Source organism: Salmo salar, chromosome 19 (genome assembly GCF_965601325.2).
Source record: "Salmo salar chromosome 19, fSalSal1, whole genome shotgun sequence".
NCBI lineage: Eukaryota > Metazoa > Chordata > Actinopteri > Salmoniformes > Salmonidae > Salmo > Salmo salar.
The window spans coordinates 38,366,156-38,380,000 of NC_138309.1; the positions used below are offsets into that span (position 1 = coordinate 38,366,156).

Genomic DNA, 13,845 nt, shown 5'->3' on the forward strand with positions numbered 1-13,845 from the left:
CACTGTTATAAACATCCCATATAAAACTAGTCACTGTTATATACATCCCATATAAAACTTGACACTGTTATAAACATCCCATATAAAACTAGCCACTGTTATATACATCCCATATAAAACTAGCCACTGTTATAAACATCCCATATAAAACAAGCCACATTAAAAGATCCCATATAAAACTAGTCACTGTTATATACATCCCATATAAAACTAGGCACTGTTATATACATCCCATATAAAATTAGCCACTGTTATATACATCCCTTATAAAACTAGCCACTGTTATAAACATCCCATATAAAACTAGTCACTGTTATATACATCCTATATAAAACTAGCTACTGTTATATACATCCCATATAAAACTAGCCACTGTTATATACATCCCATATAAAACTAGTCACTGTAAAACATTCCATATAAAACTAGCCACTGTTATATACATCCCATATAAAACTTGTCACTGTTATATACATCCCATATAAAACTAGCCACTGTTATATACATCCCATATAAAACTAGCCAATGTTATACACATCCCATATACAACTAGTCACTGTTATATACATCCCATATAAAACTAGTCACTGTAAAACATCCCATATAAAACTAGCCACTGTTATATACATCCCATATAAAACTAATCACTGTTATATACATCCCATATAAAACTAGCCACTGTAAAACATCCCATATAAATCTAGCCACTGTTATATACATCCCATATCAAACTAGCCACTGTTATATACATCCCATATAAAACTAGCCACTGTTATACACATCCCATATACAACTAGTCACTGTTATATACATCCCATATAAAACTAGACACTGTTATAAACATCCCATATACAACTAGCCACTGTTATATACATCACATTTAAAACTAGCCACTGTAAAACATCCCATATAAAACTAGCCACTGTTATATACATCCCATATAAAACTAGCCACTGTTATATACATCCCATATAAAACTAGCCACTGATATATACATCCCATATAACACTAGCCACTGTTATATACATCCCATATGAAACTAGCCACTGTTATAAACATCCCATATAAAACTAGCCACTGTAAAACATTCCATATAAAACTAGCTACTGTTATATACATCCCATATAAAACTAGTCACTGTTATATACATCCCATATAAAACTAGCCACTGTTATATACATCCCATATAAGACTAGTTACTGTTATATACATCCCATATAAAACTAGTCACTGTAAAACATCCCATATAAAACTAGCCACTGTTATATACATCCCATATAAAACTAGCCACTGTTATATACATACCATATAAAACTAGCCACTGTTATATTTATTTATTTATTTTATTTCACCTTTATTTAACCAGGTAGGCAAGTTGAGAACAAGTTCTCATTTACAATTGCGACCTGGCCAAGATAAAGCAAAGCAGTTCGACAACATACAAAAACACAGAGTTACACATGGAGTAAAACAACATACAATCAATGATGCAGTAGAAGAAAAAAAAAAATAAGACTATATACAATGTGAGCAAATGATGTGAGATAAGGGAGGTAAAGGCAAAAAAATGCCATGGTGGCAAAGTAAATAAAGTATAGCAAGAAAAACACTGGAATGGTAGATTTGTAGTTTGAAGAAAGTTCAAAGATAAAATATAAATAATATGGTGCAAAGGAGCAAAATAAATAAAATAAATAAATACAGTAGGGGAAGAGGTAGTAGTTTGGGCTAAATTATAGATGGGCTATGTACAGGTGCAGTGATCTGTGAGCTGCTCTGACAGCTGGTGCTTAAAGCTAGTGAGGGAGATAAGTGTTTCCAGTTTCAGAGATTTTTGTAGTTCGTTCCAGTCATTGGCAGCAGAGAACTGGAAGGAGAGACGACCAAAGGAGGAGTTGGCTTTAGGGGTGACCAGAGAGATATACCTGCTGGAGCGCGTGCTACAGGTGGGTGCTGCTATGGTGACCAGTGAGCGGAGATAAGGGGGGACTTTACCTAGCAGAGTCTTGTAGATGACCTGGAGCCAATGTGTTTGGCGACGATTATGAAGCGAAGGCCAGCCAACGAGAGCGTACAGGTCGCAGTGGTGGGTAGTATATGGGGCTTTGGTGACAAAACGGATGGCACTGTGATAGACTGCATCCAGCTTGTTGAGTAGGGTATTGGAAGCTATTTTGTAAATGACATCGCCGAAGTCGAGGATTGGTAGGATGGTCAGTTTTACGAGGGTATGTTTGGCAGCATGAGTGAAGGATGCTTTGTTGCGAAATAGGAAGCCAATTCGAGATTTCACTTTGGATTGGAGATGATTGATGTGAGTCTGGAATGAGAGTTTACAGTCTAACCAGACACCTAGGTATTTGTAGTTGTCCACAAATTCTAAGTTAGAACCGTCCAGAGAAGTGATGCTGGCAGCGATCGGTTGAAGAGCATGCATTTAGTTTTACTTGTGTTTAGGAGCAGTTGGAGACCACGGAAGGAGAGTTGAATGGCATTGAAGCTCGTCTGGAGGGTTGTTAACACAGTGTCCAAAGAAGGGCCAGAAGTGTACAGAATGGTGTCGTCTGCATAGAGGTGGATCAGAGATTCACCAGCAGCAAGAGCGACATCATTTATGTATACAGAGAAAAGAGTTGGCCCAAGAATTGAACCCTGTGGTACCCCCATAGAGACTGCCAGAGGTCCAGACAGTAGGCCCTCCGATTTGACACACTGAACTCTGTCAGAGAAGTAGTTGGTGAACCAGGCGACGCAATCGTTTGAGAAACCAAGGCTACTGAGTCTGCCGATGAGGATGTGGTGATTAACAGAGTCAAAAGCTTTGGCCAGGTCAATGAATACGGCAGCACAGTATTGTTTCTTATCGATGGCGGTTACGATGTCGTTTAGGACCTTGAGCGTGGCTGAGGTGCACCCATGACCAGCTCTGAAACCAGATTGCTTAGCGGAGAGGGTGCGGTGGGATTCGAAATGGTCGGTAATCTGTTTGTTGACTTGGCTTTCAAAGACCTTAGAAAGGCAGGGTAGGATGGATATAGGTCTGTAGCAATTAGGGTCAAGTGTCACCTCCTTTGAAGAGGGGGATGACAGCAGCTGCTTTCCAATCTATGGGAATCTCAGACGACACGAAAGAGAGGTTGAACAGGCTAGTAATAGGGGTTGCAATAATTTTGGCAGATAATTTTAGAAAGAAAGGGTCCAGATTGTCAAGCCCAGCTGATTTGTAGGGGTCCAGATTTTGCAGCTCTTTCAGAACATCAGCTGAATGGATTTGGGAGAAGGAGAAATGGGGGAGGCTTGGGCGAGTAGCTGTGGGGGGTGGAGTGCTGTTGAATGCAGTAGGGGTAGTTAGGTGGAAAGCATGGCCAGCCGTAGAAAAATGCTTATTGAAATTCTCAATTATAGTGGGCTTATCGGTGGTGACAGAGTTTCCTATCCTCAGTGCAGTGGGCAGTTGGGAGGAGGTGTTCTTATTCTCCATGGACTTTACAATGTCCCAGAACTTTTTAGAGTTGGAGTTTCACGAAGCGAATTTCTGTTTGAAAAAGCTAGCCTTGGCGTTTCTATATATACATCCCATATTAAACTAGCCACTGTTATAAACATCCCATATAAAACTAGTCACTGTTATATACATCCCATATAAAAATAGTCACTGTAAAACATCCCATATAAAACTAGCCACTGTTATATACATCCCATATAAAACTAGCCACTGTTATATACATCCCATATAAAACTAGTCACTGTAAAACATCCCATATAAAACTAGACACTGTTATATACATCCCATATAAAACTAGCCACTGTTATATACATCCCATATAAAACTAGCCACTGTTATATACATCCCATATAAAACTTGTCACTGTTATATACATCCCATATAAAACTAGCTACTGTAAAACATCCCATATAAATCTAGCCACTGTTATATACATCCCATATAAAACTAGCCACTGTTATATACATCCCATATAAAACTAGCCACTGTTATACACATCCCATATACAATTCGTCACTGTTATATACATCCCATATAAAACTAGACACTGTTATAAACATCCCATATAAAACTAGCCACTGTTATATACATCCCATATAAAACTAGCCACTGTTATAAACATCCCATATACAACTAGTCACTGTTATATACATCCCATATAAAACTAGTCACTGTAAAACATCCCATATAAAACTATCCACTGTTATATACATCCCATTTAAAACTAGTCACTTTTATATACATCCCATATAAAACTAGCCACTGTAAAACATCCCATATAAATCTAGCCACTGTTATATACATCCCATATCAAACTAGCCACTGTTATATACATCCCATATAAAACTAGCCACTGTTATACACATCCCATATACAACTAGTCACTGTTATATACATCCCATATAAAATTAGACACTGTTATAAACATCCCATATAAAACTAGCCACTGTTATATACATCACATTTAAAACTAGCCACTGTAAAACATCCCATATAAAACTAGCCACTGTTATATACATCCCATATAAAACTAGCCACTGTTATATACATCCCATATAAAACTAGCCACTGTTATATACATCCCATATAAAACTAGCCACTGTTATATACATCCCATATAAAACTTGTCACTGTTATATACATCCCATATAAAACTAGCTACTGTAAAACATCCCATATAAATCTAGCCACTGTTATATACATCCCATATAAAACTAGCCACTGTTATATACATCCCATATAAAACTAGCCACTGTTATACACATCCCATATACAATTCGTCACTGTTATATACATCCCATATAAAACTAGACACTGTTATAAACATCCCATATAAAACTAGCCACTGTTATATACATCCCATATAAAACTAGCCACTGTTATAAACATCCCATATACAACTAGTCACTGTTATATACATCCCATATAAAACTAGTCACTGTAAAACATCCCATATAAAACTATCCACTGTTATATACATCCCATTTAAAACTAGTCACTTTTATATACATCCCATATAAAACTAGCCACTGTAAAACATCCCATATAAATCTAGCCACTGTTATATACATCCCATATCAAACTAGCCACTGTTAAATACATCCCATATAAAACTAGCCACTGTTATAAACATCCCATATACAACTAGTCACTGTTATATACATCCCATATAAAACTAGTCACTGTAAAACATCCCATATAAAACTAGCCACTGTTATATACATCCCATATAAAACTAGCCACTGTTATATACATCCCATATAAAACTAGCCACTGTTATATACATCCCATATAACACTAGCCACTGTTATATACATCCCATATAAATCTAGTCACTGTTTTATACATCCCATATAAAACTAGCCACTGTAAAACATCCCATATAAAACTAGCCACTGTTATATACATCCCATATAAAACTAGCCACTGTTATATTCATCCCATATAAAACTAGCCACTGTTCTATTCATCCCATATAAAACTAGCCACTGTTATATACATCCCATATAAATCTAGTCACTGTTTTATACATCCCATATACAACTAGCCACTGTAAAACATCCCATATAAAACTAGCCACTGTTATATTCATCCCATATAAAACTAGCCACTGTTATATACATCCCATATAAATCTAGTCACTGTTTTATACATCCCATATAAAACTAGCCACTGTAAAACATCCCATATAAAACCAGTCACTGTTATATACATCCCATATAAAACTAGTCACTGTTATATACATCCCATATAAAACTAGTCACTGTTATAAACATCCCATATAAAACTAGCCACTGTTATATACATCCCATATAAAACTAGCCACTGTTATATACACCCCATATACAACTAGCCACTGTTACATACATTCTTCTCAATGCAAATATCCATTGATGTGTTCACTGCCATATCTAAATCAGGGAGTGGTGTACAGCGCAGTATGCTGCTAACCATTCAAGATGTTTGGCACAGTGATCGGATGTGTTGGGTATGTGTCAAAAGTGAGAGAGGGAGAGAGAGAGAGAGAGAGAGGGGGAGAGAGAGGGAGAGGGAGAGAGAGGAGGAGGAGGGAGAGAGAGGGAGAGAGAGAGAGAGGGGGGAGAGAGAGGGAGGAGGAGGAGGAGGGAGAGAGGGGGAGAGAGAGGGGGAGAGAGAGAGAGAGAGAGAGAGAAGGAGAGAGAGGGAGAGAGAGAGTGAGAGAAAGAGGGAGAGAGAGAGGGATCACAGATAGGGCAGACAAACAGAGAGGGAATAATCAGGACAACTGGATTCGGGGGATGAGAGGTCTAGTTGTATACAGACATAGTAACAGATACAGGACAGGAGGGGAATGGGCCACAGACACAGAGTCTGGGTTAAGGACAACAGAACAGGACTGGTCCAGACCAGAACATTCCAGACCAGTTCCGGAACTCCACAGTGGATCTAGTAACCGTGGTACTACAGACAGCTGTACACATAGACACCAGAGGAACCGAGACTGGGGATTACAGCCCAGGCAGAGAAGAAAGAAAGGATTGAGAAAGATAACAAAAGACAAGGGATATGAGAACATATAAACAAGAAGACAACTGCAGCAGTGTGTGAGACAGACAGACAGACAGACAGACAGACAGACAGACAGACAGACAGACAGACAGACAGACAGACAGACAGACAGACAGACAGACAGACAGACAGACAGACAGACAGACAGACAGACAGACAGACAGACAGACAGACAGACAGACAGACAGACAGACAGACTTGGGCAGGCTGCAGGCCGGGTATTGAGGACTGGTGACAGACAAGGTTGGGAAGGACAACAGATGATGTCGGAAATGACAACAGACGATTTCAGGAATGACAACAGATGATGTGGGGAATGACAACAGACGATGTGGGGAAGAACAACAGACGATTTCGGGAATGACATCCGACGATGTGGGGAAGGACAACCGACGATTTCGGGAATGACAACAGACAATGTGGGGAATGACAACAGACGATGTGGGGAAGAACAACAGACGGTGTGGGGAAGGACAACAGACGATGTGGGGAATGACAACAGGCGATTTTGGGAATGACAACAGACAATGTGGAGAATGACAACAGACAATGTGGGGAAGGACTGCAGACAGAGGACTACAGACAGAGGCTTACAGACATCAGCATGATATCGACGGTGTGATTACCTGCTTTGGCTCGTGATGGAAACCTACTGGTGTAGGTACCGCCTCTGAATGCTTTGAATGAGACATTTATACCAGTTTACACATGTCATAGTGATGCACATTTTGTTTTTTTTGCCCTAGCACTACACAGTTGATTTTAATAATCAAAGCTTGAAGATGAGATGTTTATTTGACGAAGCTTTGTAGAACTAGGGCAATAAAACAAAACGTGGACCCCTTGTGGTCCAGAGGACCGAGTTAGTGGGAAACGCTGGATTACAGTTAGACATTGGGTTAGTTGCTTTGGATAGGACCAATTAGGAATAAAATAAGACTAATACTACATCTAATACTATAACTAACTAATACTACATCTAATACTATAACTAACTAATACTACATATAATACTAATACTACATCTAATACTATATGTAACTAATACTACAGCTAATACTATAAGTAACTAATACTACATCTAATACTATAAGTAACTAATACTACATCTAATACTATAAGTAACTAATACTACATCTAATACTATAACTAACTAATACTACATATAATACTATAACTAACTAATGCTTCAGCTAATACTATAAGTAAATAATACTACAGCTAATACTATAAGTAACTAATACTACAGCTAATACTATAAGTAACTAATACTACAGCTAAAACATAACAGTAACTAGTATTACATCTTATACTATAAATAACTAATACTACATCTACTACTGTAAGTAACTAATACTACAGCTAATACTATAAGTAACTAATACTACGTCTAATACTATATGTAACTAGTACTACAGCTAATACTATAAGTGACTAATACTACATCTAATACTATAAGTAACTAATACTACATCTACTACTATAAGTAACTAATACTACAGCTAATACTATAAATAACTAATACTACATCTAATACTATAACTAACTAATACTACAGATAAAAATATAACTAACTAACTACTGCTTACGTAGAACAAATGAAAGTTGGAACATACCTTGGGCTGTAGCCTTTCCTTGGCCATTCTGTGACTGCCCTATAGATCCAATGTTGAGAATAACAGTATGTGTACTTTTAACATTAGAATCTTGGAAATACCTGTAGCACTACTTTCTAAGACAATGACAACAACAACAGCGACAACAACAGCAACAACAACAACAGCGACAACAACAACAGCGACAACAACAACAGCAACAACAACAACAGCAACAACAACAACGACAACAACACCAACAACAACAGCGACAACAACACCAACATCAACAATACCAACAACAGCGACAACAACAACGACAACAACACCAACACCAACACCAACAACAACACCGACAACAACAACAACAACGACAACAACAACAACGACAACAACAGCAACACATTCTGTTGTTTCAGCCAACGCCAGGGATGGTGCTGGATTAAGATTCATAAAGGAACTTAAATAGAGCATCAAACAACTACCTTTACATTTTTTCACCTTAAAACAATTACATTGAATAAACACTTAAATCACGCAAGTTATATCAAATAATTTGTGACAAACTTAACCTTTGAAATTGGTGCAATTGATAGCCGACTATGTTATCTTTAATCGAAGGTGAATGCAAGTTGTAAGTAATTTATCGATTCGTCGAGAGCTATTTTTTTTTAATAAAGCATTATCCTGATGGACATAAAAACAACAAGACATCACATGGGTTACCATGTAGGGAAAAAACGTGACAACACGAGACACGAGAGAGTCACACAAAAGCACCAGTGCAGACCACCCCCCCCCCCCCCCCGAAAGAACAGCAGCCAACACCCACTACGGACCCCCACAGTAAATAGCAGCAACCCATCACCAACCAACCTACAGACCTCCACAGTAAATAGCAGCAACCCATCACCAACCAACCTACAGACCTCCACAGTAAATAGCAGAAACCCATCACCAACCAACCTACAGACCAGCATAGACCATCTGGCTGGACTTACTTGCACTGGAGGCTGCTGCTACAGATGCAAAATACGGATGACTGCTGTCTGGATCAGAGCGATAGAGATGGTCAACCCAGGGGGAGAGAGAGAGGGGGGGGGAGGTAGGAAGGTGGAGGAAGGGGAAGAAAGAGAGAGAGATGAAAGGAGGGAGGGAGCGAGAGAAAGAAAGAGAGAGGGGGAGGAAGAGAGGGATGGGGAGGGAGGGAGGGAGGGAGGGAGGGAGGGAGGGAGGGAGGGAGGGAGGGAGGGAGGGAGGGAGAGGGAGGGAGAGGGAGGGAGATCCCCCACATACCTGTCCCATGTGATGTGCAGTAAAAAGTAGCCAGGTGTCTCTTATCAATGCCTAATCATCATCATCATCTGACTGTGTGTTCATTTGACTTGAGTGACGAGATAAATCATGAGATGAAATATTAACCAGAGAATCACGGGGAGATAGAGCTCTCAGTCACTGATCTGATGTGGTTTCAAAACGTCATCACAACAATGTACAAATCAGAAGCATGATCCATGATCGTGATGGTCGAGGTAAATGATTCTCCACTGTGATAGCTGACATACCGTCTGTACTTAAAGTGGATCTACTGTTGGGTTGGTGTTACATGAGCCAATCAGGATTGGTATTATTGGATCAGTTCTTACATGAGCCAATCAGGATTGGTATTACTGGATCAGTTCTTACATTAGCCAATCAGGATTGGTATTACTGGATTAGTTCTTACATTAGCCAATCAGGATTGGTATTACTGGATCAGTTCTTACATTAGCCAATCAGGATTGGCATTACTGGATCAGTTCTTACGTTAGCCAATCAGGATTGGCATTACTGGATCAGTTCTTACATTAGCCAATCAGGATTGGTATTACTGGATCAGTTCTTACATTAGCCAATCAGGATTGGCATTACTGGATCAGTTCTTACATTAGCCCATCAGGATTGGTATTACTGGATCAGTTCTTACATTAGCCAATCAGGATTGGCATTACTGGATCAGTTCTTACATTAGCCAATCAGGATTGGTATTACTGGCTCAGTTCTTACATTAGCCAATCAGGATTGACATTACTGGATCAGTTCTTACATTAGCCAATCAGGATTGGTATTACTGGATCAGTTCTTACATTAGCCAATCAGGATTGGCCTTACTGGATCAGTTCTTACATTAGCCAATCAGGATTGGTATTACTGGATGAGTTCTTACATTAGCCAATCCGGGGATGCAGAGAAGGATGGAGTCAGTCATGCTACTCTGTATCTCAGTAAATACTCAACTCTCTATACACATAACATACATGGAGCCATACATTTAATCTGGAAGAAAAGTACATCAAATCACATCAAATCAAATGTGCTTCTACACCTGCATTGCTTGCTGTTTGGGGGTTTTAGGCTGGGTTTCTGTACAGCACTTTGAGATATCAGCTGATGTAAGAAGGGCTTTATAAATACATTTGATTGTAATTTATATAAACCTGAGAGCACAATGTTTGTGTTTCTGAGTGTGTGTGTGACTCACCTGCATCCCTGGCTTTGTGGACAGCAGCGCGGGGCTTGGCTGTTGTAGTAGTGGTGGGTGGAAGGGTTGTGGTGGTAGTGGGAGGAGGTGTGGTGGTGGCCGTAGTGGGTGGAGGTGTGGTAGTCCTGGTGGGTTCTGGTGTTGTAGCCGGCATTACGGTAGTGACCACAGGGGCTTTGGTCGCTTTCTGACCTGAAAGAGACAAGGAGAGGAGAGAGGGAAGAGGGGAGGTGAGAGAGATGAGGAGAGGAGAGGAGAGGAGAGGAGAGGAGAGGAGAGGAGAGGAGAGGAGAGGAGAGGAGAGAGAGGAGAGGAGAGGAGAGGAGAGGAGAGGAGAGGAGAGGAGAGGAGAGGAGAGGAGAGGAGAGGAGAGGAGAGGAGAGGAGAGGAGAGGAGAGGAGAGGAGAGGTGGAGGGGAAGTGAGGAAAGAGGGAGGAAGGAGGAGAAGAGGGGAGGGGAGGGGAGAGAGATAAGGAGAGGAGAGGAGAGAGGAGGGGAGAGAGATAAGGAGAAGAGGGGAAGGGAGAGGATGAGAGAGAGATACAGAGGGGAGGGAAGAGAGAGATAAGGAGAGGAGGGGAGAGCGATAAAGAGAGGAGGGGAGGGGAGAGAGATACGGAGGGGAGGGGAGGGGAGAGAGATAAGGAGGGAGGGGAGGGGAGAGAGAGATAAGGAGAGGAGGGGAGGGGAGAGAGATAAGGAGAGGAGGGGAGGGGAGAGAGATAAGGAGAAGAGGGGAGAGGAGGAGAGAGGAGGGGAGAGAGATAAGGAGAAGAGGGGAAGGGAGAGGATGAGAGAGAGATGCAGAGGGGAGGGGAGAGAGAGATAAGGAGAGGAGGGGAGAGCGATAAAGAGAGGAGGGGAGCGGAGAGAGAGATACGGAGGGGAGGGGAGGGGAGAGAGATAAGGAGGGAGGGGAGGGGAGAGAGATAAGGAGAGGAGGGGAGGGGAGAGAGATAAGGAGAGGAGGGGAGAGAGATAAGGAGAGGAGGGGAGGGGAGAGAGATACGGAGGGGAGGGGAGAGAGATACGGAGGAGAGGGGAGGGGAGGTTGAGAGAGATAAGGAGGGGAGGGGAGAGAGAGATAAGGAGAGGAGATGAAAAAGGGATTCATGGGGTGGAGAGACTCTACAGTAACTCCAGTGTTGTAATACATCCTTCACATTCTGCTGCTCAGTCTGACTTCAAACCAATCAATCTGTAAAGTTCATATCATCAGGTCATGATGTTCCTCTTTCTTTACCTGCATGTCACCTCTCATCCAGGTCTGTTATTTTGTTTAACTTGAATTGACAAACTACTACACATAAAACAGCTTCATAACCATGATTCTCATTTTTATGTACATTGCATAATTAAAAAAAAATCCATCTCACCTGTTTTGCTGTAGGTAGGTCTGGAGGGAATGTAGTCCAGGGTAGACGGGTAGATTACTCCTTTCTTAGGCTTGCCGACTAAGACAACAACAATAATTCAGAAATGGATCAGGCAACATCTAAAGACATTGGAGGTAGTACAGCGACTGATAGTGTTTCTACTGTGTTATCAGAAGGAATCAGTAGCCTGGCCTGACAAAACATGTGGTACAACAGCAAGCTAAGCTAGGCTATGATCTTAGCCTGCCTTGTTTAGCCAGGCTAAGATCGATTGGTCAATTGATTGATTACCTGAGACAACGAAGGACTCTCTCCACTTGGGCAGAGACAGAGATCGGAGCCCCTGGGAGTTGGAGCCTCTATAGATGTTCTGTCCAGCCATCTTCCTTACAATCACCTTACCTCCTGAGTTAGTGATGACACCGCTGTAGGCCAAAAACAATACCATAAAACACATATTGTCACACACACTGTCCAAACAATGCCCAACAAACATCAATTGGATGAAGGCTAGGGCAAGAATAATACAGTACTTAACATGTCCTGTACTGACCTGTGTATGGTGTTGTAATGAACCTGTACTGACCTGTGTATGGTGTTGTAGTGAACCTGTCCTGACCTGTGTATGGTGTTGTAATGAACCTGTACTGACCTGTGTATGGTGTTGTAATGAACCTGTACTGACCTGTGTATGGTGTTGTAATGAACCTGTACTGACCTGTGTATGGTGTTGTAGTGAACCTGTACTGACCTGTGTATGGTGCTGTAATGAACCTGTACTGACCTGTGTATGGTGTTGTAGTGAACCTGTACTGACCTGTGTATGGTGTTGTAATGAACCTGTACTGACCTGTGTATGGTGTTGTAATGAACCTGTACTGACCTGTGTATGGTGTTGTACTGAACCTGTACTGACCTGTGTATGGCAGCGTTACAGATGCTGGAGATGGAAGCGAAGACTCCTGTCCCATAAACCTGACTTTTTGTCTGTTTACAGTCAGACGGGCATTTAACTATGAATTCTGGGAGGTTGATCTTGCCAGCCCGGACGTCACACTCTATGGCTGGAATCACTGGGGGGGGGGGGGAGAGTTACAACACACACACAATACTCTGTTAATTATGCACACACTATTGCTGGAACCACTGGAGGGGAGGGGAGGGGTCAGGACATGCTGTACTTGTACTGGAAAGGACATGTCTGAGCCAGTTTAGGCGAAAACTATAGTGTGAAAATGTTTTTGCCCACTATTACCTTGTTTTGGTTTCTTGTTCTTGGATCCATTTGGTTTGGCTTCACTACTGCAGCTGAGTAGAAGGGCTAGAGGACAGGAAGCAATACACTGTATTTATATAGATATACTGAAACCCACATTCTTCACAATAGACTACCACAAACAGCTAGCCCCACACAGCCTGTTATAGCTGTTCACAGATTGACATAATATGGGTGTTCCTCGAATCCTCTATGATGTGACAAGAATACAGTAAAGAACAGTAAGGCCTGTTTATGCTTCCAATTCACCACTAACAGTAAGGCCTGTTTATGCTTCCAATTCACCACTAACAGTAAGGCCTGTTTATGCTTCCAATTCACCACTAACAGTAAGGCCTGTTTATGCTCCCAATTCACCACTAACAGTAAGGCCTTTTTATGCTCTCAATTCACCACTAACAGTAAGGCCTGTTTATGCTCCCAATTCACCACTAACAGTAAGGCCTGTTTATGCTCCCAATTCACCACTACCAGTAAGGCCTGTTTATGTTCCCAATTCACCACTAACAGTAAGGCCTGTTTAT

At 41.2% G+C, this 13,845-nt stretch overlaps 1 protein-coding gene across 5 annotated transcripts in view; it reads right to left on the bottom strand.

Annotated features, from left to right (window-relative positions):
• vit (vitrin) overlaps positions 1–13,845 on the bottom strand; it is a 173,363-nt gene that overhangs the window by 131,026 nt on the left and 28,492 nt on the right. For 2 of the 5 annotated variants that reach the window (XM_045702269.2, XM_045702267.2), the window contains exons 3-10: positions 13,301–13,366; positions 12,962–13,118; positions 12,337–12,470; positions 12,046–12,123; positions 10,670–10,861; positions 9,150–9,197; positions 8,170–8,208; positions 7,180–7,230 (exon numbers count right to left, since the gene is read on the bottom strand). In XM_045702269.2, the coding sequence (XP_045558225.1) occupies positions 7,180–7,230; positions 8,170–8,208; positions 9,150–9,197; positions 10,670–10,861; positions 12,046–12,123; positions 12,337–12,470; positions 12,962–13,118; positions 13,301–13,366 (765 nt within the window). The remainder of the gene's footprint in view (positions 1–7,179; positions 7,231–8,169; positions 8,209–9,149; positions 9,198–10,669; positions 10,862–12,045; positions 12,124–12,336; positions 12,471–12,961; positions 13,119–13,300; positions 13,367–13,845) is intronic. The other 3 variants (XM_045702271.2, XM_045702270.2, XM_045702268.2) reach the window with 2 other exon arrangements.